Source organism: Sander vitreus, chromosome 5 (assembly GCF_031162955.1).
Source record: "Sander vitreus isolate 19-12246 chromosome 5, sanVit1, whole genome shotgun sequence".
NCBI classification, from domain to species: Eukaryota; Metazoa; Chordata; class Actinopteri; order Perciformes; family Percidae; genus Sander; species Sander vitreus.
The window spans coordinates 34,514,477-34,542,369 of NC_135859.1; the positions used below are offsets into that span (position 1 = coordinate 34,514,477).

General features: G+C 42.9%; 1 protein-coding gene across 1 annotated transcript; it reads right to left on the minus strand.

The window, feature by feature from the left end:
- Positions 1–482: 482 nt before the first annotated feature.
- Positions 483–27,792, minus strand: abhd17b (abhydrolase domain containing 17B, depalmitoylase). Its single transcript, XM_078251628.1, has 4 exons — positions 27,322–27,792; positions 21,577–22,053; positions 2,036–2,215; positions 483–1,047 (listed from the first exon to the last, which is right to left on the minus strand). The coding sequence occupies exons 2-4, from the start codon at positions 22,041–22,043 to the stop codon at positions 828–830; spliced, it is 867 nt and encodes a 288-aa protein (XP_078107754.1). The 5' UTR covers positions 22,044–22,053; positions 27,322–27,792; the 3' UTR covers positions 483–827.
- Positions 27,793–27,893: the final 101 nt, after the last annotated feature.

Genomic DNA, 27,893 nt, shown 5'->3' on the forward strand with positions numbered 1-27,893 from the left:
TTAACTTGTACCATTTTAAAGACTAAACGGAGAATTAGAGACTGAATATAGCCGACAGAGTTTTGGAGAGGTTTCTAGATGCATTTTGTACAAAGTGTGTCCAACTCTCTGCTATAACTAAACATTTGGCAACACTGGCACAGCTAGATAATGTCAGTTTGTCTCGTCTTCAGTGGCAGCTGATACGTGCAAATATCATGTGTAATATAAAAACAAATATAAACAGCAATCCAAAAAAAAAAAAATAATCATGGTGACTGCAGAGTGTAGGACCGAACTTGAACTCAGACAGAGTTCAGCTGGATTTAAAGAGAGTCTGTTCCACTTCTGGTCCAGTCCAGTTTGCAGCAAGGCGGTTTCTCCGAACCTGAAAAAGCCTCAAGAAACCCTCCACGAAGAACAGTGGACCGTGTCCTTCTCAGAAAGGCAGCAAACATGTGAAACGCGCGCGCACACACACACACACACGCGCACGCACACACACACACACACACACGCGCGGTATGTCGTCTGTACACACGTCTACATCCTCTTTCATTCACCCACTTTCGCGATGTGCAATCTAACATAATGAAAAGAAAAACTCTAAAAAGCGAACCAAGATGATGGGTAAGTTCACAGCTGCAGCGCGTGGATCGGACGGTACTGACTCTAAAACTGGAGCTCCGGGGGGAGAGAAGACTTCCGCACTACACAAACAAACACCACTTCTACCTGCATCACAAAAAAAAAAGGAAACGTTTCACCCCTTCATCTTCCAAACTCTCCTTAAAACCTGTCTCCTCTTCTCCCCCCCCTCCACCCCACCCCACCCCACCCCAGCTCCTCTACAGGTTGACGAGCTCGTGTGCGACGAACTGTTTGAGTCTCTCCAGGTATTGTCCGTAGAGCTCCACGTCGTTGTGTCCCGCGCCCTCCACCCAAAGCGGCTCCACGGGGCGCTGACAGCGCTCGTACAGCGCCAGGCCGTGGGAGAAGTCGATGACCTCGTCCTCTGTGCCGTGGATCACCAGCACTGGCGACGTCACCTTGGAAATCTTGTCAATGCTTTGGAGCAAGAAGATAAGAAACAGTTAGCTAGGGATGTAAAAATGTAAAATTACAGACATGAAGAGAGTCAGAAAAAGTTCAAAAAAAAAAAAAGGACGGTGAAATGAAGCCGAGCTAGTTTGCCAACTGACCACCAGAGGGAGCGATTGGGAATATTTTTAAGTGCTGTGACTCATTAAGAACACTTCCTGTATTGATTTGAAAACATCTTAATTTATAAGTTCATGTTTGCAAGCGTGGGCGTGTGCGCGCCTGATGTAAATGCATTCACAATGTTATTATTATTTATATTTTTTTAAAAAGGGAATTTCTGTATTTTTCAACCTGGACAGACTCAGATTATTATTCTAAATATCTGACAACATTATGAAAGGATCCCTACAGAGATAGACCTTTTAGTTAAAGAGTAAGATCCTTTTAGTTTAACATGAAACTGCCCCGAAATCACCCTCACCAAACTCCACCAGACTCCATGTAAATAATCAGGACTTTTAGCGTGTATAGAGCCAGCATATCTCCACATGTAAATGGGTGAATTAAGGGTTTATTTCAACCAGAGTGGTGATTGTTGGATCAGTGGAAAGACAAACTTTGATAGTTTTATTTTGATTCTGTCGACTTTGAATGAAGTGCGTTTTAGGATGATAAAAGTACTGATTATTTACATGGAGTCTGGTGGGTTTGGTGATGGTGATTTCGGGGCCGTTTCATGTTAAACAAAAAAAAAAGATCTTACTCTTAAACACAAAAAGGTCTATCTCTGTAGGGATCCTTTCATAATGTTGTCAGACACTTAGAATAATAACCTGAGTCTGTCAGCGGTAAAAACAGAACTTTTAGTGGACGCAATTGAAGGTGCGTAGTTGCCCATTAACGTTACATTGCAGTTTGTTTCGCTGCTTAACACTTGACCAATTTCAAAGATTGTTGTTCCCTTGTTTTTTGAATATCAGTGCAGTTTGTGTGTCCCATACAGGGAACTCACTTTGGGAAGGCGTCGAAGCAGTAGGTCTTCTTGGTTTCGGGGAAGGCCACCCTCATGCCAGAGGTGAGCGGGGAGTGGAGGATGACCGCGGCGCTCTCGTAGCGCGATGCCAGGTCCACAGACGGCACGGTGCCGATGCTCTGGCCGTACACGATCACGTTCTCTGGCCGGATGCCGTACCTGCGAGAAAGGACACAGAATATCAGAATATCACGCTTTCGCTGATCATCAACAGGATATTTACATTACTAGCCAGGGCTGCCCCCCCATCTCAGTCGATTACTCAACTAATCAGCCGTTTACTCATTTTTTATGCTTTTTTCATGCTGAATTAATTATTTCCAAGAAATATAAGAGCCCATCTCTGTTAAACACAAGATCTAAAGTGGTGCTTTTACATGATTCTTTGTGGAGAAACTCAGTTTTACAGATGTGTCGATTACATCGACTAACTGATCAGTCGGCAAAAACGTGAGTGTAGCCAGACATATTTGGGTGAATCTCAATTATACTGCCTTATAAAAACAAGCAAAAAGAACAGAACCAGTTAGAGCTGACATTAGGAATACGGTCAATTAATTAATGAATTAGTCGATTATTTTCTTGATGAATCAATAAGTTGTTTGTTCTATAAAATATCAGAAAATGGTGAAAAATGTGGACCAATGTTTCCCAAAAAGCCCAAGATGACGTCCTCAAATGTCTTGTTTTGTCCACAACTCAAAGATATTCAGTTTACTGTCACAGAGGAGAGAAGAAACTAGAACATGTTCACATCTAACGAGCTGGGATCTGAGAATCTTTTTCATAAAACGCAACTCAAACCGATTAATCGATTATCCAAATAGTCAACATGACATCATGACTTTGCGTAAACATACACGCCACTTTACTAAAGCCAAGTGGCGTGTTATCTGTACGCATTTTGAGCTATCTGCGTGTATGTCTACGCTGTATACAGCGGACGTCAGTCTGCAACGTCACAGAGTAAACATACACGCCACTTTTTTAAAGCCACGTGGCGTGTTATCGCGAGGCTACATGTTATCGCGAGGCTACGGTTGGGTTTAGGAAACGTCACACGTGGGTTGGGTTTAGGAAAAGGAAAAAACGTGGAAAGGAAACGTCACACGCGGGACACGATCGGGTGAAAGTCCTGCGTTTGACCCATCCTCCACCCCGACCTTTCATACTACTCGCTACGGCGTAAATTCACACGCAATCGCAAGGTAATGTAAGTCAATAGAGGCCAAACGGCGTTGATAAACACGCTACAAAGAGAGTATGCGTCTTGATAACACGCCAATAATGGCATACGAATTGGCGTGTCATACATACGCCACTTCATGAGATCAGTCTGAAATAGTTGCAGATTAATTTAATAGTTGACAACTAAACTGATTAATCTTTGCAGCTCTAGAAACAGTCATAGTGCAGGGGCTTTTTGGAGCAGCTGCAAAGAGAGGACGGGCGCTGTAGTCTCGTGATTCAGAGGGAAGGAGGGGGAATAAGAGCCAAACAAGCAGAAAGGAAGCAGAAGAGACACAGATACTGGAGTCAGAATGAGGGAGAAACTGGGAGAGGGAGGGGGGGAAATGTAAGAGAAGACATTCCACAGCTGATTACGGAGAACGTGACCCACTCTTGCAAGCAAGCAGTCAGCTGACAACCTGAAACAGTCAGAGAACACTGCATCACTGTGCACGCACGCAAGCACACACGTTTCACTATCTTTGTGGGGACCCGTCATTGACATAATGCATTCCTTAGCCCCTTACCCTAACCTAATTCTAACCCTAAAACCAAGTCTTATCCCTCAAACAGCCCTTTTCTTTTAAGTAGTGGGGTCCAGCATTTTGGCCCCACCCCACAAGTATACTGTATTTTCCGGATTACTGTGATTGCTCTCGCACACTGAATCTCTCCCCCCCGATTCACACACACACACACACACCGACTTACAAAGATTACATAACAGCTACAAGTGTATGCACTATTCAGGATTAATCCTATTATACTTTATCGACAGGAATTGATAGGACAAACAGCCACAAATAGTCTATAAACAAAGCATCAGGCTGTCTTTGAGATTTCACATGAACAACGGTTAAAGTTACTCAGGCTACCACACCATAAATCCCTAGGCCTAAGCGATGCACCCCAAGCTTCCATCCTTGTAAAACAGCCACGTATATCGACTCTTCCAGTCTCTCCCCTGCTGGCTGTTCCAATTTAACTGGAGAGAGGAGCATGAGGGGTTAGGAGGATGGTGACCGGCCTCTGACGAGCTGTTACCACCACCATCTTCAGCCAGAGAGGACATTATTTCTTCAGCTTCTTCTTGCGTCGTCACCCCCGGGGGGGAGGTGTGCTAACAGAGCTTGCAGCAGGTGAATTGGTCGTGCTATTAACGTCATCGCTACACAATTTCTTAGTAAAACCAAAACCAATTAAACTGCCTTGTTTTCTTTTTGCCATGGCTATATGATGCTAACTGCATAATGGATTTCAAGGACTTTGCGCGCCGATTAATTGCCTCCAACGTCTATATTTTTTTGCCATCATGGATGAATGAATGATATTTTTGCTATTTTACACGTAATAATCCACGATGATCACATTATACAAAACTGAAATTGCACGTCAAAATGACACATTGTTAATATGTTTAGAGACCCCCCCCAAAATTTCACAAATCCAGTTTTCAGGGGAGCCCCCTCCTCCTAGCTCTCCCGTAGTTCGCACCCTGGTCGTGGACAAAACATGAACGCCAAAGTGTGACACTGCTGTGATGGATTATTAAAATTAGAAACTCCACAACACAAGTCTTACACAACCTTTGCAAAGGAACAAGCTGCAGTTATGAAGCCCGGCTGCTTGGAGTCAGACGGAGCACGGAAATGTCCAAACACAGACACACGGCAGGAATATATGTACGTCTACTGTTGGTGTGTCAGCTGACCTTCACGGAGTATAAATAGGGGTGAAAATACTGGCACGCCATGGAAAAGGGTTACTACAGACTGTTGGCCGCTGAGGCGTTAACGGCAACTGTAACTCTCAAGGTTGGTGGACGATAACAAACAATTCATGGACTGAAAGCTTATCTCAATTATACAACATAATGTGGCTGTTTAAGGGAGGTGAGGCATAGTGGGGAGGAGGCTACAAACTGTAAAAAACGGTATCAAAAGTGACATTGCCCTTTCTGAAAGATCTGCCACACACAGCTTTGTTTTTACCAACGCCATCATGCTTTTATAACCTGCCACGTTCAGCGCAATGTTAATATTTCTTCAACATTAAAAAAAAGCTTAAAAAAGGTACACTGTGTAGTGTTGTAAGTATTGTATTAGCTAAAATCAATGTCTTCATTCATAAATATGTCCTCATTGGTGTAAAATGACCTCTGCCAATGATCTGACTCATCCTCATAAGCGAAGAATTTCTTATCACTATTTACATCGGACGGGCAAGTCCAAGGAGGCTTCCGTGTCGTTCCGCCATTTTGAAAAACTATAATGGCTGAGAGGGACAAAGCACTAGCCTACCTGTCTAGCTAATCCACAACGCGTTTTCGTTCACAGCCAGCGTCACGTGACTGAAACTAGCTGAAACGGAGAAGGAGATCAATGAGAGGCGCATGTCACTGCCCCGGCAAATGTGAAAGCCTGCACTGCCCTTTAGTTCATAATGGAGGATCGTACTTATGCCGAGCCACAGGAGAAGGAATCCTCGTCGCCGAAAATTTGAAGACATGTCGTCATAGCTTCTTGGTACATAACAGCTACCGTAGTTGCAACACGCATTTGAAAAAGCGTGGTGCTAAAGAGCACTATTCGTTTGAATGCAAAATACAATTTCACCGCTAGATACCTTTAATTACTCCAAATGAGAATCCACTTTGGTCCAGTTCGGATTGTGGGAAGGCGGTTTCTCAGGGCGCTTTCACACCTGCCTAATTTAGTTCAGTTAAAATGAACTAGGGTTTTCCACCTTGGTGCAGTTCGTTTGGGCAGGTGTGTGAATAGAGACAACACACTCTGATGTGCACCAAAAGCGGACCAAAGAAGGGTACCAAGACCTCTCTGAGACTCTGGAGCGGTTAGTTTGTGGCGTGAATGTGATCCGACCTCGAACCGCCCCAACTGTGTATTCTGCAGTCTGAGCTAATCGTCTCCTGTGTGCTTTGCCATCTGCAATGCAGCAGAGCAGCAAATTGTAGCAGCTTTCATAGGCATCGATTTCGGTGGGGACGGTGGGGACGCGTACCTACCAGATTTCGTCATGAGTCATTTTGCACCCAGCACTTTTGAAAACTTCCTTTTGACAGTTTTCAGTGGTTATGATGAGCAATAAGAGAAGTTTGGTGATGATTGATCGTTGTTTAGGTACATTTAACCAAGTTAAGCTTTTTCCTTACATAGGCTCTAATGAAGCAGAAACGCTTAATGTCAGATAACGTACATAATAATTGGACTTTGGGTTCGATTTTTTTGACAGTTTTCAGTGGTTATGAGAAGCAATATGAGAGAGAAATTTGGTAATCATTGATCATTGTTTATGTACATTAAACCACGTTTTTATTCATTAGTAAGCTACAGGACAACGTCTTTCAAAACATGACCTGCGCGAAAGAGAGAAAAAGAAATGAATGTGTCATTGTATCCAGCACTTCTGGAAATGTACTTCCGAATGCGTCTCTGTCCCCCAGCACATTTCAAACCAAACTGACGCCCATGGCAGCTTTCAGCGTTTCTCTCACAGAAACAGACTGCGGTCAAGCTCGCCGTCCGTCACTCACATCTCCGTGGTCAAACCAGCCGTAACTAAAGTTGGAGACAGATGCCGGCAAAGCAGAGCAGACGTAGTAACGTCGCTCGCGAAACAATGTCTGGAAAATTATTTCAATGAAATGAGCATGTTTGACCACGGAGACGACCACAACACGGGGCCTTCTTCCTGTATTTGCTCTCTTGCCACCCGGCCCAGACGCATCTGACCAATAAGCGAAGTGAATGCTCTACACGGACGCTTCCCTCTCTTACGCATTCGATCATAAGGAATTCTGAATGAGTGTTTAATTAGACCTGATAACTCTTCTATCATGCTGAAGAGTGCACAGCCTGTAGGTGTGACCTGTTCACTAAAAGGTAGATTTAGCTTTCTTGTCACGACTAACGCCGCCCCCTCTTAGTTGATTAGTCGATTAATCGGTCATTTTGGTCTCAGTTCCCCATTTCTTTAGTCGATAAGTCATTTATTAAAATCATTTTCATGCAGAATGACATCGAAGAAACTTATGAGCACATCTGTGGTAAAAACAAGGTTTAAAGTGCCCATATTATGAAAAAATAAAAAAAAAAAAAATCACTTTTTCTGGGATTCGGGGTGTTATTTTGTGTCTCTGGTGCTTCCACACGCATACAAATTGGAAAAAAAACAAACATCCATGCTGTTCTGAGTGAGATACGGTTTCTGAATGTGTCCTGCCTTCAGTCTCCGGGTGAGCTGGTCAACATCTGCACGGCTTTCTACGTCACTAGCCGAGACGAGGGGGCTAGGGGGCTAACCGTTAGCATGCTAGCTCGTTCTGAATGGCAAAACACTGCTACATCACACACAAATTCATCCTAATCTACAAAATAAATTGTATATAACTACTTAATGTCCCTGTTCTGTAGGTATTCCACACAAAAGTGTGCCCTTGTTTAGAAGAAGTCTCCCGGCTAATCCTGCCTTTTACCACTAAAGTTGTAGAAACAAACCGCTAGCTAGCTCATGTAGTCCTTACCTAGCTACTGAGCGTGTAGTCCTTACCTAGCTACTGAGCATGTAGTCCTTACCTAGCTACTGAGCATGTAGTCCTTACCTAGCTACTGAGCATGTAGTCCTTACCTAGCTACTGAGCATGTAGTCCTTACCTAGCTACTGAGCATGTAGTCCTTACCTAGCTACTGAGCATGTGAGACTGCCAACAAAGATGTTACAGCAGTGAGAGGTCTCACTCTGTAGCTAAAACAGAGACCTGAACACAGGGTGAAAAGAGGAGCTGCAGCAATGAGCAGTACAACAAAAAATATGGTGTTTTTTGAAAATTAAACCATGTAAACCTATTCTGGTACAACCTCTAAATACAATTATGAACCTGAGCATGTTCATAACATAGCCACTTTAAAAAGTGTTGCTTTTGCATGATTCTTTGTGGAGAAACTCAGCTTTATAGATCTGTGGATTAAATCTAATTGTGTCACAGCGGTCTGTTATTCGTTTACCGTTATGAACAGCTGCATCATTGTGGCCTCAGGTACACCTTTATCTGTGATCACCTTTTGCTTATCTAGTCCATGTTCTTTCCCATATCAGGCCACTACAGCCTGACCAATCCTCATACAAACACTCCCCACACAGATGTCACCTGCAGGCTGTGGCTCAGGTGGTAAGACTGGCTCTGCAGTCCCATGTCGAGGTGCCCTTGGGCAAGACCCTGAACCTCGATGCTGCGCCATCGGAGTGTAAATGTGTGTGAATGTTTCTGATGAGCAGATCAGCCTCAGTATATGAATGCGTTAAATGGTGCCTGTACTATGTAAAAGCGATTTGAGTAGTCGTTACGACTAGAAAAGCACTATATAAATGTAGTCCATTTGCATTTACTGGGTGGTGACGGCGAATATGACACATGCCTTTGGTGTGGGAGATCTGGGTTCAATTCCCACTGCGACACATCAACCAATGTGTCCCTGAGCAAGACACTTAACCTATAGTTGCTCCAGAAGCGTGCGACCTCTGACATATATAGCAATGTAATGATAATGTAACTACAACAACGTAAAGCTTGTGCAATGTCAATACGGAGAGGGTAAATTGAAACCATTTGACAGCTTAGTCATCAGACGAAGCATGACACTGCAGCATGGCTTTCCCCAAACTTAAACGTAGCATGCTTTGCTTACATCTTTACACTTAGCCAATAAAAAGTTCTGTTTTTGCTGCTGACAGGCTCAGATTATTATTCTAAGTGTCTGACAACATTATAGATAGGATCCCTACAGGGATAGACCTTTTTGTTAAAGAGTAAGATCCTTTTTGTTTAACGTGAAACAGCCAAACTCCGACACAATAATCAGGACTTTTAGCGTGTATAGAGCCAGCATATCTCCACATGTAAATGGGTGAATTAAGGGTTTATTTCAACCAAACCAGAGTGGTGATTGTTGGATCAGTGGAAAGACGAACCAAGACGGCTTTTGATAGTTTTATTTAGTTTCGGTCGACTTTGAATGAAGTGCGTTTTACGATGACAAAATCACTGTTTATTTACATGGAGTCTGGTGGGTTTGGCGATAGCAATATCAGGTCTGTTTCATGTTAAACAAAAAGGATCTTACTCTTTAACAAAAAGGTCTATCTCCGTAGGGATCCTTTCCATGATGTTGTCAGACACTTAGAATAATAATCTGAGCCTGTCGGCGGCAAAAACAGAACTTTTAGTGGACGGAAATTGCCCACTAACATTACATTGCAGCTTTTTTTCCCCTCATAAAACTGATTACATTTCAAAAATTGTTGTTCCCATCAGTCACTTGGACACAAAAACATGGGAAAACAAGGGTTCAGGTTGAAAAGAAAAAAAAAAAAAAAAAAAAGTTACCTTTTAAACCTGTGACCTTCCGTTTACCTCTAAGCTTTAACTTTAACCCATCCCACTATCTTGGCTCTGTTCAGACATTCAGGAAGGAGGACAGTCGCAGTGCAGATCTGCAACTGCACTCGTGTTCAAACGGCGCTGTGACAGGCTTTGAACAACCCAATTCCACACGCAGTTTCCAAGATGCAAATGCCATCCCCCCCCCCCCGGACCGGCCAGCACAAGCCTGCCATTTACTCCACTGCATTATAGTTTGAATAGACGTCAAGAGCAACTGCCAGCCATGCTCCATGGTGATGCCCCTCCCCCACAAACCTTCATCAATTTAGTCTCCTGACACAAATCCAATCCATTATGCATCACATCCTCCCGTGTTCCCCTGTTCGGTCTCTTTCTCCCTCTTGGCTTCCCACCTCTTGCTCCCTGAAGACTCAAAAAAGATTTTCTCATCCCATAGCAGCCACGATGACTAACAGATATTTTAGGATATCCTGAACATATGTACAGACAGATTAGAGTACCATCTGCACGACAGCAGGGGGATCCTTCACTGAGGTGTTGCAGTGATCCGTTATTATGTTGAGCACCTTTTTACTCATCTTACATTGTATCAACCAGTGATGTTGGGATCCCATTTCTTCTTCCCGATACCTCAAATGCATATCGGCCGATACAGAGTACCAATCCAATACCAGCGTGTTGTAATAAATGATCCAAAATGACGTAAAAATGCTTTTTACTGAAAATGTATTAATCGTTAAAAGTAACTTTTCAAGCAAAAGCGGCAGAAAATGCTGCTTTTCAGCCTCTCAAATATGGAGGTTTCCTGCTATTTGTTGTCTTATGTAATATTCAATCTTTCGGTTTTGGACTGAAAAAACAAGATATTTAAAAGACATCAGAAACTAGGATGGACTAGTCACTATTTCTTAAGACCAACGATTAAGCAAGAAACTAATCAGCCCTAAATGTAGAGATGGTCCGATACCATTTTTTGCTTCCCTATACCAATTCTGATACCTGAAGTTGCGTATTGGCCGATACCGAGTACTGATACCAGTGTGTCATATATTTTATTATGTTTTAACAGCTGTATACTACTATCCCTGTATGGATGTGATATTATTTCTATCTTTGTTGTCGGCCTGGCTCAGGTTAAACTCTTTGTGAAACATGAACAAACACAAACAATGAACGCCCCACGCTTTCTTTTATTCTGCAGTTTGACAGTCAGTCATAACGGAAAAATAACAAATAAACTACTTTAACGTAGATTTTCTTTAGGGCTTTATTACGTGGTATCAGATCGCTGCATAAACTCCAGTACTTCCTGATAGCAGCATTTTAGGCAGTATCGGAGGCAATATCGATACCAGTATCGGAACACCTCTACCTAAATGTAATCACTTTCTTTAGATAGGACCCATAACCCCCCCCCCCGCCAAATATGTCCATCTAGGGCTGCATCTCATGGCCCTTATTTGATAGCTCCTCGGTCCTCAGCTGAACCGGAAGTTGTTCTGTCCCTCCTGTGAAGGCCGTCTCAAAGCTCTTATTCCTGCCCTGAGGACCGAGCATCGAGGAGTCTATAGGCGAGGATACAGAGAGCAGACTTCCTGGAGGCCATGCAACTGAAGGAGTCGCTATCTTCGCCCTAACAGCTGACGTATTCATGGGACGCTTCAGAGGAAAGGACGTCTCATCTGATTTCCTCGCGTCTCTCCCGTGCCTCCTCGGTAGGAGGGACTAAGACGCGAGGAAGGGAGGCAAGTGGAGGACTCGAGAAGGCAATTTAAGGGCTACGAGATGCAGCCTAAGTCTTCCACTAACGAAGGAAAACACTGCACATAATACAAAGTCATACCATCACTGAGCTCTGTTCCTGTTGCTGTGTTTAAGGAGAGTCAGGTGGGCGATCGCACTCCGCCCGACTGACTCAACCTCAGCAGCTCATCTACCTTTGGCCTCATCAGCCTAACTAGACACTCTGATAGTTCAAGTAAACAAAACAAAGACACGGTCGGTTGCCTTTCTGAGTCCATGTTGGTGAGAAATTCTCCCCGCTGTGAAAAGCGCCTGAAGACGGATGGCATTTAGATTTGGATCAATATAATGATCGACCAGGAAGCAAGGTTTCCCCGTTTGCTTTTATTGTCTACAGCGTGGGAAGACCTGTGTCTGAAAGCTTATTGGAAATGGGTTGCTAGGCTACCGCTCAATATTTAGAGTAGCAGGATTGACTGCTGGCCCGCCTCCATCTCAAGAGGGAAAAGATAGTCAAACAGTGCCGTTCAGTAGAAGAAAAACATACGGTTAAAAGAAAAGGAAGTGGGCTTTCGTCAGTTTGATCATTCTTTGGTCAATAAACCATTTCCTAAAGCTCGATTTCTTCGAATTCAGAACAAATAGTACACCTGAGTCATTGTACCATTAGTGCAATCATTAGTGCAATAATAGAGGCCGTGTGAGTGTGTACACACGCTGACTCATGTGTTGAATCATCCGATCCACTCCCTGCTCAGGTGAAGGGAGTGCCTCAGCCACCGTGGCTGAACAAAAAGAATGCAGGACGAAAGCATGTTGTGCGCCTGGCGGAGCGACTATAAGCAGAGGTGGTTTCCCTCCGTCACACAGTATGACCGAAAGCTGTAAAAACAAGTGAGTCAACACTAGGGCTGTCCTCGACTGAAGACATTCTTTGACGACTTAACACTCACATGATTTTGTCGACTAATCCATCAGTTGATTTAAAATCGACAGATCTGTGAGCTTTAAGTGGTCGTTGAAACTAGAAAAATGTAATATGAAGCACTCCATTTACCATCTGCAAAACTGAGTTTCTCCTCAAAGTATCACGCAAAAACACCAATTTTAATATTGTGTTTACCAGAGATGGGCTCATTAGTTTCATGGAAATAATAAACTATTTTCTGTAGTATTTTTCTTAGCAAGATTACAAAGAGATAGAAGTAGATAAAAACCACTAAAAAACAAATAAAATGTCAGCAAGAGCACCACTTTAAATCTTGTGTTTACTAGAGATGTGCTTACAAGTTTCTTGGAAATAATGGTGCGTTCCAGGCAACCTGTAACCAGTGTTTTCACAACCTCCTACCGTGAAAGTGCCCTGGAACGGCAGTCAAACCCGTAACTTACTCCCCGTGAACTCGTACCAGATCGTTGTACTCCCAGTTACAGTTTTGACGTCACACACACACACACAAACAACTATGGCGACCCCTGTTGATGCTGTACAGACGCCGGTGATGACCGGTGAGAAATAGAAATAAATAAATAGACATAAAGAGGCAACGTAAAGTAATTCCGCACATTGTAATCAAAACAATACACATACGATTGTGTACTACTACAGGTTAGGTTTATTAAATGAAGCCGAAGATATGTCGCCGACTAGAAATCGCTAGTATCAACTAACGCTAGCCAACGCCAACGTTAGGTAGCCTAACCTGAACCCTGCCAACGGCACAAGGTTTAGCTAGCTTGTCGCGACGTTGCTTGGAACGCTACCAAGTCGTGAGTCGTGACTTGAAGTCGTAACTTACGGGCTAAAAATTGTGTCTGGAATGCAGCATAAGTCATTCAGCATGAAAAAGCATCAAGAAAACGACAAATCGACTAAATAAATCTTCGTCTAAGAGGGGGCAACCCTAGTCGACAGTTGGGGAAAGAGGAATATGCCGACTTTACAACTTTATTGTCCAGCAAGGCAGGAAAATCCTCGTTGGTCTCACCAAACAAAAACACCCTATTACATCAGACCACAGAAACATTACATCATGGCAAACATACACACAACATACAGTGTATCATATTCTCTCTTTGTAGAAAGGTGCAGGTTAGTGCAGTTTTTCTATTAGTTTTATTTCACTAGGTATAAAAGATCTCATCGATCATACGGAGAAAAAGATCGGATGACACAGAAAGCCAAAACAGAAGCAGGAATAAAAAAAGAAAAGAAAGAATCCGTGTTCAAAACATCAAATAATCATAAAGAGAAGACACTGACACGGTACAACAAGCAGAGAAAGTGAGAGAGACATGGCGCGCTCGTCTTCAGGCTGTGCGTCTGATCTGACACGAGAGACGTGCACGAAGGACGCAGGCAGCCGACTAAAGCGAGGCCACGCAGAGAGGCCTTTTGATGTGATACCCACACTATCTAGTTCATTCATGCTTGGCAGGGTCAAAAAAGCTGGGCTGTACTTTCCATCACATAGTCAATTATGAATCTGGCACAGCCCTCAAACCAGACAGACAGACAGCGGAGCCAAAAAGGCCGATAATACACGATACCATGGGTCCACTTAACACAAAGCTTTGAAGATTCTACACTGAACGGAGTAACATATCCAACAGGGCTGACAAAATCATACGAGTCATAAGGATTTCTTACGGCCAAAATATTTATAAAATTGTCCACAATATTGGCAACATAATTCCTGGTAATAAATCCCTCTTCATATGCAATTTGTGCCCATGAACGAGACGTGAAGTTCCACATTTTGATTCTAGCGAATGGTCAGGAATTAGCTCCGAGTGGTCGTAAAACTGCCAGTTCTCCCCGTATACGTGAGCAGGTAAGAATGACGGAGTAACTCTACCTCCGGTACAGTAGGTGGCGATCTGCCAACGTACAACTGGCCGTTTCTTCCGGTTGACCTATGTCAACGTTACACCAATCGGCCTCTTTAACAACTTAATGTTCCATTGACACGTTCTTGTCACAGCGTAGGACCGCACCGTGCTCTCGCCAGATGACCGCCAACTTGTTCGGCTCATATCTGTAACGTTAACCAGTGTCGGGTGGAATTAGCAGTCTAACTTTGTCAGCTAACTAACATTAACGTTATCCAGCGGCCGCGCCTCGGTCCCTCCACTTTTTTTTGGCGAGACATGGCGTTGACAGCCCCGCAGACGGACAATCTCCATAGCCATCTCCTGATGTCCGCTGCTGCCTCGGCGGGGAGTGAAACAGACGGACCGCAGGCTCCATGATGCCGATGGCCCGCTGATTCGGGCATCGCCGTTTTGTTGTATGGTATCATAGCAAGATCGACGACTCACAGCGCTGACTGTTCAAAAACCGCTCCGGCGGAGTTGGGAGGGGCAGTTGAAGCATGCGCAGACGCTTGAACCGATCACAGCCCGGTTAAGGTGTATTCATGGAGGAATAATCCAGTTACTGAAGGACTTCTCTACCTCCGTTAACCGTGTTATTAAAACTCAGATTCTAACCGGCGTAAGGCGTTTACATGGTGTTTGAGAAATCGGGGTATTGCCTTAACTCGAATATAATCGTTGCATGTAAACACACCGATAGCTCATCAGTAGCAGAGAATGACTTGTGCCTGTTGAGCTGATGTAATGCTGTCGGTTTGGAGGCCTTAGCAGCCAACTGAAAACGTTTAAGGCAACATAAGCGATCAGTGTTGACAATCCTGACAGCTGGGCCACTCACACACACACGATATACTGTAGTTGCCTGTGTTCAGATGTCCAAACCACATACTTTACATTAATGCGTCATTTGGTTAACCCAAAAAAGGTATGCAAAATGGACACGGGGAACTAACCTTTGGTCTTAAGTTAACGGTTGATGTCTTTGGTTATAAAAAGAAACCGTAAACCCTTTGGACACACTAAAGGAATTTGACAGACGATCATTTTGTTGAGTTTATAAAGTCCCAAAACCTATAGATTATTTTGTTTTTGGGCATTTCTGCCACTAATGGATAGGAAAGCTGGGATATGAAAGGGGAGAGAGAGCGGGGGGTGGAAGAAATGCAGGAAAACCGTCACAAGTTGGATTCAAACCCTGGACCTTCTTCATAGAGGAATAAACCTCTGCATATGTGCGCCCGCTCTACCAACTGCGCTAACCGGCCACAACAAAGATTTCTTTACAGTAGGGCTGGGACGATATGCTTTTGTCCCGATTCAATTCTTTCACGATACGTAGTTGCCGATTGGATTTGTATCTCGATTTTCATTCATTGTGATTCTAGTATTGTAGTAATAGTATTGTGAATCGATAGTTTTGAGTATTGCAATGTTCTTTTCCTTATTTATCAAAAACAGAAGTTGAATAATCCACTCTACAGACAAAATATCATGAGACATTTTCTAAGAAGAGTGCACATCACATGTCAGTCTGACATTTATTTCACTTGTAAAGAAGAACATAATGTGGTTTTGCTGGAAACGGACATGATGTACAGTAGTTGCTATCGGCAATACTGTATCAACAGAACATTTAGGTGGATAAGGTCCCATGACATGGTGTTCTTTGGATGCTTTTATATAGGCCTTAGTGGTCCCCTAATACTGTATCTGAAGTCTCTTTTATATAGACCTTAGTGGTCCCCTAATACTGTATCTGAAGTCTCTTTTATATAGGCCTTAGTGGTCCCCTAATACTGTATCTGAAGTCTCTTTTATATAGACCTTAGTGGTCCCCTAATACTGTCTCTGAAGTCTCTTTTATATAGACCTTAGTGGTCCCCTAATACTGTATCTGAAGTCTCTTTCCTGAAATTTAGCCTTGGTGCAGAATTAAGAATAGATAAATTAAAAAGGATTAAAAACATTATCGCAAAAAATATTTTACGTCAGGACTAGGGGTGCACCGATCCGATATTAAGATCGGATATCGGTCCCGATATTGACAAAATAGCTGGATCGGGGATCGGAAAAATTAAACAGATCCACGGGCTGATCCAGTTTTGTTAGTTTTTTTTCCCCCCTCCGTCACACGTGTGTCGCATGCTGGAAGAGTTGAGTGTACAAATAAATAAGAATTCAATACATAACATCTATGTTATTGTGTCTTAGTTAGGAAAGTCTGGTGCCTTAGGGTCACTGAAATGGCCCATTTGTGTGACGTCCTGTTATTTAACCCCCCCCAAAATGCTCAGTGGACTTGGGGAACCAACCTTTGGTCTTATTTTAATTGTTGATGTCTTTGGTTATAAAAAAGGAAACCGTGTAGAACGGCACGAGCCGGCTTGGTTACATAATTATAACAGAGTTTACATAAAAAGAGTAGGCAACAGGTTTTGCATTGATGTCATGAATTGCGGTTTCCACCTTCCTGCTGCAGACACAAACCACACAGAGCAATGTGGTATTATTTGAAGCTTCTCTTCTGTTGTTGCTGAGATTAAATGAAACTTCGGCGCTGGTCACGACTGTGTGTGGGAGTACGAGATTCCTCGGTGCAACAACAAAAATAAGTAGGCTGGAACTAAATGTAAAAAAGTGAACCGGGCAGAACACAGCAGCCTAAAGTGCTTCTTTTCTCTGTCAAGTAGCCTGGTGCTGTGAAGAGAAAGAAAACAGAAAGCATGGGACTCAGACTGTCCAGAAGACCTTTCTCATGCCTTCATCTCTTTTCCTTTCTAGCACATTCAACGTTTAAAGCTTTTAGCACAAAATAAAAAGGAAACTTGTTTTGGGGAGAATAAAACGACTCTGGGCTGCGTTTTCCTAGGAACCAAAAAGGCTCAGGATGCTGCAAATGTTGGTAGAATATGAAAATGGCTGGTGGATTTAAGTAGGGCTGCAGCTAGAGTATTCTACCGATTATTCCATTGATTAATCGGATAAGAAATACTTAGTAAACAGCAATAGTAAATATTTATTACCCCCTTCCCCTTCTTGCCTCTGGCTCTTTGCACTGGATATGCAAAAGAGCTGTTCACCAACCAGAGGATAAATGTGACGAAAGCTTACAGCAGGGCTATTCAACACATTTTAAGAAGGCCAATACTGAGTGAGGAGAAAGAATAAAGAATGCAGACATCACCAGCATGACGACGGCATTCACGTGCATATTAAGTGGCCATGCTGGGGGGAGGAGCCGGTTTGTCTCCGGCAGCAGCTAAGTTTCCAAAGATTAATACTAATAAACAGACTACAAACCGACTGCTCTTGTTTTAGCTTGTTGGTAAAACATGGCTATTAGCATAGTAGCATGCTGTAGGCTAGTTGTGTAAAACCGCGCGGTGGACGAGAGCAGCAGACGTTAGTTAGCTACCTGGTGTCGGGTTCGCTCCGTGGAATGGATGAGTAGACTGGATGTTTTCTACTGAGATGATGGAGCAGCATGTTTGCAGCTTAAAATGATCCCAAACTTTCTGCCGTTTTCTCTCGCCTGTCTCTTCTCTTAGGCCCTCGTTATTTTCGTCTTCGTTCATTTGTAATCTGGGCCGTCCGTCTCGTGCATAGACCGTATATAAACGGTCTTGTGTCCACAGAAGCGTCAATGTGTTGCGCGCTAGTAATTATCCTCCATGCGGAAGCAGTGAGCCGTACAACCTTAATTATATTGATTTAACGAAGCTTTGAGGCAAAGAATTTTGCTTCGTGGATTTTTTGTAACGGAATTATTCGAGTTATTCGAGGAATCGTTTCAGCCCTAGATTTAAGACAGTCGGCTCGTAAAAATAAATGAGAATCAAAGTTATTTAAAAATTAAATCGTGAAGGTGAATCGAGATCGCGATATTTTAACGATTAATTGTGCAGGCCTAGTTAAATGCAGAGAATGAATTTCGCTACATGTATGTGACAATAAAGTACCTTTCCTTCCTTTTATTTAAGAGAAAAAGTCCAATATCCTTGACTGTATTGTTGCACGTCTCATATAGTCTTCTCTCACTCAGTTTGGTCGACATAAAGCCCTAAAAAAAGTCAGGAAAAAAAGTTTCCTTAGCCATCACAGATTTTAAATCAAGCAAAAAGAAAATTACATTTATTTAAAGCAGCTACCACACAGCCGACTCACAACTAGAGATGCACTGATAGACTGGCCGGTGACCGGAATTGGCCGGTTTTCACGTGCTCGGCCATGACCGGCAGGTCAGTCTGACATATGCCGATTTCATGCCGGTCAACGCTACAATTAACTGACAACAGAAGTTATACAGTTCTCAAGGACGCACGCACACATGGACGCGACAGCACTGTCTCTTTTTCCTTTCTCTCAACTTTTCCGCCGTGTGTCGCGAGTACCCGCTCGCGGTGTGAAGCGTGTGTCCGCACTATTCTCGCACATGTAGAGAACCTCGTGAATTAACCTGCAACATGTCAGCTGTTTGGAGATTATTCAGCGTGTGTGCAGAAGATAACAAGTTTGCAATATGCAACACCTGCAAGGAAAGAGTAGAGCGTGGAGGGACGACACCAAAAACACATTTTTTTTAGTTGGATATTGGACGTGAAAAGAAGGAAATGGTTCTAACGTTGCTCTTTAGATGTGTGAGTTTTTTATAGTTCTATTTTATAGTGATCCATTATCTGTTCAAAATGTTTTCTATGTTATGTGCAAAACATAAAGAAAAGATAGAAAATAAATGTGTGTGCGCTGTAAAGAGGTTAGAAAAAATGAAATCGGAATCAGTATCAGTAACATCGGTATCGGCTGGTCTAACTCAAAGAAAATCGGAAATCGGCCTAGAAAGTTGTAATCGGTGCATCTCTACTCACAACAACCAGTTCCACAGCCTGAATAGGAAAACTCTGCTTCTGGGGGAATTTCTGAGTCCCAAAGTCAGCAAATCTGCCAAATTTTGCTTTGAATGTCACAAAATGATATAGTTTGAACAGTTTCCTGTACTTTAGATTTGGCGCACAACAAGGTGGGCCAACATTTATTGGGAACCTAAACTGATACGCGGGACGGATCTAAACTTGCAAAAGGCCGGATTTGGTCCGCAGGCCTCGAGTTGGACACGTGCTCTAAACCATCACTTTCTTTATACACTTTCCTTAACTATTTGAACCTCTGTGTGTAGATTCAGATTTAGCTTTTACTTGTTTTTGTTTGTTTTTAAAAGTTATTTAATGAGCATGGTTGGAGGTGGCTTACGACCACTTCTGTTGTTTATGCACGTGACTAATAAAGAACCTCGAACCCTGAATGAAGCGCGCTGAAAAGAGATTCTGTTGACATTTATCTAAGTTGCTATCATAATGTTAGCATTATTTTTATTTTTTTAACTTTTATTTATTCAGGGAAGGTTTACAGAGAGGCAGCCTCTCTTTTGCAGGAACGCCCTGATCACATTCACACAGTTCCACGTCCATACCTGGAAGCTGCCCAGTACAACCACAGTCTGATCTGCTGGCCACTGAGCAGCTCCACTGGAGCGGTTGGAGGTTAAGGGGCCTTGCTCAAGAGCACCTCAGTGTTGGTAACGAGGGAGGGACAAGCGCTGCTCTTTCACTTTCACCCACCCAGATTTTATCCGGTCGGTCTGGGGATTGAACCGACGACCTCCCGGTCTTAAGCTCGCTTCTCTAAGCTTCCCTACATCTTACCGCCTCCTCACAGGCACGCAGAAAAACTCCCAATAAACTCCAGATTTTCTCAGTATTGCCCAGCACAAAGAGTATAGAAGCAGATCGTTAAAATACTTCTTTAATTGAAAACAAGTGAAAGAAAGAAAGAAAGAAAAAGAATTTTAACTTCCCACACAGAAAAGCTGGATCTTCTTCACAGCAGTGGAACAATTTCCTGTATGCACAGCCTTTATGATCAAGAGTTTCCTGTTTAACTAGGTCCTTATTTACAGAAGATAACTCGTGCATCATAAGGTTTTGGTGCAGCTTCTGAGCCGTTTTGGGCAGCACCCTAAGCCGAATGAATGTTAACTAAAAGACTTTACTCCGATCTAATGATTGTAGTTGGACTTTTTTAGCTTTTAGTTTTGTCTTTAAGCTTTTTGAGTGTTACGGATGTATGATTTGCTCTAGCTTTTCCAATGTTTTAGACACAGATATGGTGGTAAGAACGGTCCAACATGATGTGAAAAAGAGACGTCAAATGACCAAAAAGAGACACAACACGACTACAAAGAGACCCACAAAATACAACAAAATGTATGGGGGAAATTGCATTTTTTTTTATATTGAAAAACAGAACATTTTCTTGAGGAAGGACACCTAACCCCTTTGCCAAATACATGCTCCTAAGTCTTCCACAAAGCCAGGGAAAACACGGCAGTATATTCTGTGAAATGTGTGAAATATAGAAGTGAGAGAGATTCACAGCAAGCGTCAGAAACCGTAACATCCAGAGGTCCTATCAGTATTAACCATCACAGGGTTCATACACATTTTTACCAATGCATTTCCATGCCTTTGAGGTACATTTTCATGACCAGACGTTCTCTGAAACATCTGTAGGTTTACATGACAAATTAGAATAAAAATATACATCCTAAAATGAATGACAAGCTTGCCAGCTATATGGTTTGATACAAAATAAACATGTATTCAACGCTGACACCAGTAAGATGTTTATAGAAAAACATCGAAAAAAAAATTGTAGAAAGAAAGAGACAAAAACGTAAAAAAGGTCGACAAAAACCTCAGAGAGAAGTGTTTATAAAAAAAAAAAAAAAACCTCGAAAAAAAAAGCTACAACTTTGGAAAAAGACCCAAATCCGAAAGATTAAGGGTCTGGCATTGAGTAATGAAAACAGCCCAACTCGAGGGGCGTCACCAAGCATGCATTTGAAAATCTCACTGCACGCAATTGGATAACACTACGACCAATCACATCAATACACGAGGTGACGTATCCAGAGCACCATACTCTTAGCTACCAGAGGAGCTAACTGGTAGATTAAACTCTTAGCTACCAGCGGAGCTAACTGGTAGATTAAACTGTCGTCATCTGTTTAGCTCGCCTCTGGCCCGCCTATATCAGATACACCGATGTGATTGGTGCAGGTCGGCTAAAAGGGCATAGTTAATGAGCATCATTACTGAATGCCAGAGTGACTCGCTGAGCAAATTACAATTGTGCTCTGGCGAGAACTCTGGATTTCCAGGGTTAGCATTTCCTCCATCACGCTCTCGCTTACCGTGACCGGAGCGCCTGCCAGGCGGCGTCTACGTCAGCGTACAGGTTCTTCTCCGAGGGTTTCCCAGAACTGGCGCCGTAGCCCGAGTAGTCGTAGGAGAAGACGTTGCAGTTGATGCGTGACCCCAGGCCAATGTAGAAGCTGCTCATCTGGCCCAAGTCCACCGCGTTGCCGTGGGAGAACAGTAGCGTGTACCGGGCGCTGGGCGAGCAGCGGACAAACATGCAGGCAATGCGGTTCCCTCTCGTGGTGCGGGTCATGAAACACTCGATGGCGTCCTTTTCGCGGGGAGAGTACTGCCAGTCGGCGCGTTCGGAGAGGTGCAGCGTCCAGCGGCTGCCGCTGTCGTCTGAGATGAGGCTGTAGGTGGGCTCGGGCGGCAGGAAGGCCAGCTTAGAGGCAATCTTGCTCGGGCACGGCGGACAGCAGAACAGGCAACATAGCTCGCTGAGGGACAAGTGGTTCATCCTCAAAACACTGTGACAGAGACACAGAGAGAGAGAGAGAGAGAGAGACAGAGACACAGAGAGAGAGAGAGAGACAGAGACACAGAGAGAGAGAGAGAGACAGAGAGTGAGAGACAGAGTGTGTGAGAGAGAGAGAGAGAGAGAGAGAGAGAGAGAGAGAGAGAGAGAGAGAGAGAGAGAGACAGACAGAGAGAGAGAGACAGTGTGTGAGAGAGAGAGAGACACAGAGAGAGAGAGAAAAAATGGGTCCAGAGTCAGATATATTTTCATCAGAATTCCGGGATGAAAAGCCTACAGATCATATCCTACAGAGTAAAGACAGAAATCCTTGTTTGGGTCAGATCCTCGCACGAGCCACACGATAATCATTTTAATTTCTTTCAATGGTAATAATTTTCACTGAAAATGAGAATAATGATACAAAAACGATCATTCCCTCCAATATCGTGAATCATATCGCAATCACAATATCAGTCAAAATAATCAAATAAACTAGGCCTAGATATTTTCCTCATTTCATGCAGCCCTAACCAATGATGACACTAAATATTTTCTGTTTATACGGTATTGCTGACGGCGACTACATCATCTCTTTTACCAGCAAATCCACGTTACGTTCATTAAAAATGAAATAAATGTCAGACTGACACGTGATGTGCATTCTTCTTAGAAAACTATTAGAAATGTCTCGTGATATATCGTCTCTAGAAGAGGATTCTTCAAACTTCTGTTTTCGATAAGAAAGAAGGAAAAAGACAAATCGCAATACTCAATATTATCGATCGCAATACATTGAGAATGGCAATACAAATCAAAATCCATGCATCCATGTCCCATCCCTGTTCTAAAGAAAGCTATAAGTTTTCTAGCAGAAGTGCTTTGGAGAACTAAGAATGAAAGAGAAAACTGATATTCTCTCAAACAACTGAAACAGTAATTTGCTTCTGCATCCCGTGCAGCGTGATCACAAGGAAAACGCCACAAGAGCAATTCCACCACACAACTCCAGAATGACGTTCGCTCCAGAAAGTAAACACTTTGTTGCCTTTGTTGAGTAGAAAAGCAAGCAGGGGTTTCTGGGAATTGGGGCTAATGCCAGGCTGCGGTCCTTTTTAATACACTTTAAACTCTTCTCTCCAGAACGCAGAGCTCTTTTCAGAAAGGAGTATATATACTGTGTGTGTGTGTGTGTGTGTGTTTTACTATATTCGTGGGGTCCAGGGAATACAGTATACTTGTGGGGTCTGCACAGCCTTGTGGGGCCCAAAATGCTGGACCCCACAAGGTTAAAGGTCTGTTTGAGGGTTAAGACTTGGTTTTAGGATTAGGGTTAGAATGAGGTTATGGTTAGGGTGAGGGTAAGGGTTAAGGTTAGGCATTTAGTTGTGATGGTTAAGGTTAGGGGCTAGGGAATGCATTATGTCAATGACAGGTCCCCACAAAGTAGTGAAACAAACGCGTGTGCGCATATTTTATATATATATTTTATATATATATATATATATATATATATATATATATATATATATATATATATATATATATATATATATATATATATATATATATATATATTAGTGATGTTACGTTCTGTGCCGAGGCTTCAAAGCACGTCGAGAAATCTCGAAGGTTTTCCGTGAAGCGCGTATCGAGGCTTGTATCATTTTAGACAAATGACAATGAGTGATTGATGACATCCGAAGCTTCGCTGCCCGTCCGTAGAGCGCTGACTGGTTTATGAAGTGGTTCGAATCTACACGTTTTATTTACATATCCATGATCTACACGAGCACATTCACGGCCCTCTGCCCAGTTAGACCACCGCCACGTAACAGTTTTAGAACCCTAATGTCGCTCCTCCTGCCATTATATTGTGACCAAAAGGATTGATTTACACACATTTTATAGCCACATTCCTCTAAAAGCAATCCATTTATTATACGGTTATGTTATTTTTTTTATTAAACCAACCAGGATATACACACTATATTGATATAAAAGGATTACGTGACAGGCAGATGTCTTGTGCAGCCGGTAAAGTTCTTTACATGATTATCGTTTGCATAAAACATCTCTCATTAGAAGTTATTGTAGGTTTAGAAACTAAAAAATACAAAAAAGGGCCATATTTTAACGATCTCAGCGCACGGCGTGAAGCGCCTGGTGCAGGTGCGTTTAGGGCGTGTCCAAATCCACTTTTGCTAGTTTGACGGCAGAAAAAAAGGGTCCGTGTGCCGGGCGCATGGTTCAAAAGGGTTGTACTTAGTGTCTTCATTAGTCAGAGGTGTGTTTTGGGCGTAACATGCAATCAACCAATCAGAGATCATCTCCCATTCCCTTTAAAAGCCAGGCGCGTTTGGACCTCGGAGCATTGCTGTTATGATGGAGGATTTGCACCGTAATACTTTTATTTGTAATCTTTTGCATCTGTGTGTGCTGCTGAGCGTCAGGTTTTGGTTGGTCAATGGGGCGATCACTTCCCGCTGCCTCAAGATAGCAATACTCCCAGAATGCATCTGAACACACCTCCCTGTAAGACCAGCACGCCCATGGGCGCAGGTGCATTTGCTATTTAAAGGACGTGGGCACAGGACGGGAAATTGACAACTGCGTCGGTCTTAAACTAGCACAGACACTTGCGTCGGGCTTTGCGCTGCGCCGGGTGCAACATAGGGCCCAAAATGTTCCAACTCAAACTCTGACAGAGTAGAAATGAGGGTACCTAAAAATGTATGCGGTCAAACAAATTACAGATAGAAACCACCGTCTCTCCACCAGCGATATTACGAATCCCACTATGGCCACGCCAAGACCCGCCCTTCAATAGCATTTATAGGCCAGGCGTCCATGAGAACGCAAGGTAACGTAACCCCATTGGTACAGGTCCTGTCCCCTGACCAATCGGCTATCCTAACCTTAACCACTCGAGGTCAAATGCTTATCAATGTTTATCAAAGACTTGCACCTAAGACTTATAATGTGGGGGAAAACTCATCAAAAGACCCTGTGGGTACGCGATCTGAGCTGCCTGCACGATCCGACATGCGCAAGATGTGCAGGCAGCTCAGATCGCCTACCGACAGACCCTGTCCACGATGCCCAGTCAGGCAAGTGAAGAAAAAAAAAACTTAACGTTGAACCCTGTCTAGTTCTTCTGCCTCAGATTGCTCTCCGTCAGCCTCGAGGCTGCACGTCCACTCAGACAGTATTGACCTAAAAGCTTTCTTGTTTCACCCTGCAACTGGACCCCGAACCTCAGGCTTCCCATTAGATATTCCAGGTGCTTTTGAGTGTCAGCGGCACTAAACATGTCAGCAGAGCTCATTTTTATGACACAGAAGCTGACAAAATGTCCTCAGGGAATGCCTTCTACACTTAAGTAATTTGACTCTGCATAACTACACGTGTGCTTTTGAATAGAAACACATCAGCGTCAGGGTATGACAATGTGTTGCAGATTGTATTTCCATTGATGGTGCTCGAAGTAATAAATTACACCCTGCTGTTACATCTTTACATACTTGAATCTATGCAAATATGCATTCCTCTGCAGAAGCTTTTTGTGCCAGCATACAGCAGCATGTTGCTAATTTCTCATTGTAGCTCCTCTAAAAAAAACACTTTGCAGGTTGCAAAACCCCCCCCCCAAAAATCTCTTTTAATATCTACCTTTTCACCGTGGATGCATCTGTCACGTTAGCCCAAACAAACAATCTTCCGATTCAAATCAATCTTTATTTTAATGATCCGATTTTGATTCATAACATTCAGAGATTGATCTTTTAAGAGGCTCCGTTTTAAAGCTAGAGTGAAGATATTGGTATCATATTAAACTTGACAACCGCAGGAATCTGTCACGCTAAACAACGCAAAGTTAGGTGACATTGTGGCAGAGAAGAGGGGAAAAATATCTCTCTCTCTCTCTGGTTCGAGGGTTCCTTTCACAGCATTAGTTCGGAGAATCTCTTTTATATCAAAGCAAATCTGGTATTGTAACTGAAATATCCCTTACCAAAAAGAAATATAATTTAATTAAATAGGGACATTGTGAATTGGAATCAAAATCGGTGGCTAAACCAAAAAGTACTTCTTGGGGGTCAATTCTTAAAGTAAACATTAACCTGGTGCATTATATAAAAACATTTGAGAGTTGCGTATAGCTTGTACAATTTACAGCACAAGCGCTCTGAGGATCTCATTTATATCCTAAACCAAAGTTGGCATTGTTCCCTAACCTCATAAAAGATGTATTGCCCAGTAAGTAGCACTTACTAGGAATTTCTTTTGGTTTGGTGAATAGATATAAACATATTTTAAACATTAATACCTAATTGATATTGAATCTGAAATGTAAACGAATCAGGAAATCATGGTCGATACCCAGCCCTACTTACTCCTGTAAAAACTGTGAATGATGAAGCACATCCTTCATGCCTCTTGGTTGCCTTTCCTCGCCAGTTCTCTTCTTAATTTCCTAAACTGCACTTGGCAAATTAACAGCCATTTTCATTGTTTTACCATTGTCAATACTTTATTTATACTTTACTACTCTTAGGTATTTTCAGAGCCTTGGAAATTGTGTGTGTCTGTCTGCGAGTGTCCTGTCTGTGAGTGTCCTGTCTGTGAGTGTCCTGTCTGTGAGTGTCCTGTCTGTCAAACACCAATACATATTTTTCAATAACCTTGTGATGGATTTGTTTGGAATAGTCTACATTTTATAGTTTTGGCGAGAGCGAGAGAAAATAATTGGCTAACCAGCTCTTGGATCTTCCAGACACATATGTGTTAAACCCACAAATCACCTGTCACATCTTGATTATACACACACACACACACACACACACACACACACACACACACACACACAATTACCTGTGTCACTATGGTGTCACGGCTATAAACAATTGGCTGTTCCAGAGATGATGTCAGGTGAATACATTTTACAGCCATCAGTGATCTCTGAAAGCTACTTCTACAAGATGCTGTGACATAAAAACAATGAGCAAAATGCATAGTAGAGGCTATTTGCTTCCTTTATGTCCCCCAAAATAGCCCAAAAATCTCCCAGCAGCGGAGACAGAATGGAGCCCTGCAGCGATTTACCGTAAAATGGTGGTGGACAGACAGCAAATGTGTTCAGGGAGATTACAATGACTTTATGCTGGTTTGTGGAGAGTTAATTTCCTGTGGCTAGACATTGTATTGTCAAGTGTAATGGACCAGTTAGCCAGCAACACAAAACACGCAATGAACAGATGGGAAATCACCACAACATTACCTGGACGGACGGCGGTTGGACGCTTGTTTTGTTTTCCTTCTATTTTTAACTGACAGTATTCACCGTAGTCAGGTGCTATATTCGCACCAAGCCAGCTAACTTATCTTCTACTCGACGCCAGGAGATTGACAAGGTTATCCTCGGACAGATTATCCTCGGTTCCGTGTCCTAGCTAGGCTATTTGTTGGCGATGTCAGCTTCGTCCTCCGGGTCCAGACCAGGCAGCCTCCGAAATTGTCGTTTCTTTTTTTTTCTCCACTCGGTTTTTCTCAACGTACGGTCCTGAACGACAACGACGTCGATTCATTCACAATGTTCAAGTCTATACAGCTTAATAGCGGCATGGGTACATTCAATAAAGGTCTAAAATGAACTTAATTATTTTCTCACGTCCGTGATGGTTTGGCAATCAGTTCACAGTACCGCCGCTTGCCTCCGAAACATCCCCGCTTTCGTTGTAAAAAAAAAAAAAAAAATCACTCTGCTTCTTGAGGAAGGAGGGGGCGTGATTGCTAGCACTACGGACCAATAGCAAAGAGGTTGATGAAACGAGCCCGCCAATGAAACAACGC

Coding starts and splice junctions, on each gene's coding strand:
- abhd17b (XM_078251628.1), bottom strand. CDS start 22,043: ATGAACCACTTGTCCCTCAGCGAGCTATGTTGCCTGTTCTGCTGTCCG. Junction 2,216..21,576: donor TGGCAGGCGCTCCGGTCACG/GTAAGCGAGAGC, acceptor CCTTTCTCGCAG/GTACGGCATCCGGCCAGAGA. Junction 1,048..2,035: donor TGCTTCGACGCCTTCCCAAA/GTGAGTTCCCTG, acceptor CTTGCTCCAAAG/CATTGACAAGATTTCCAAGG.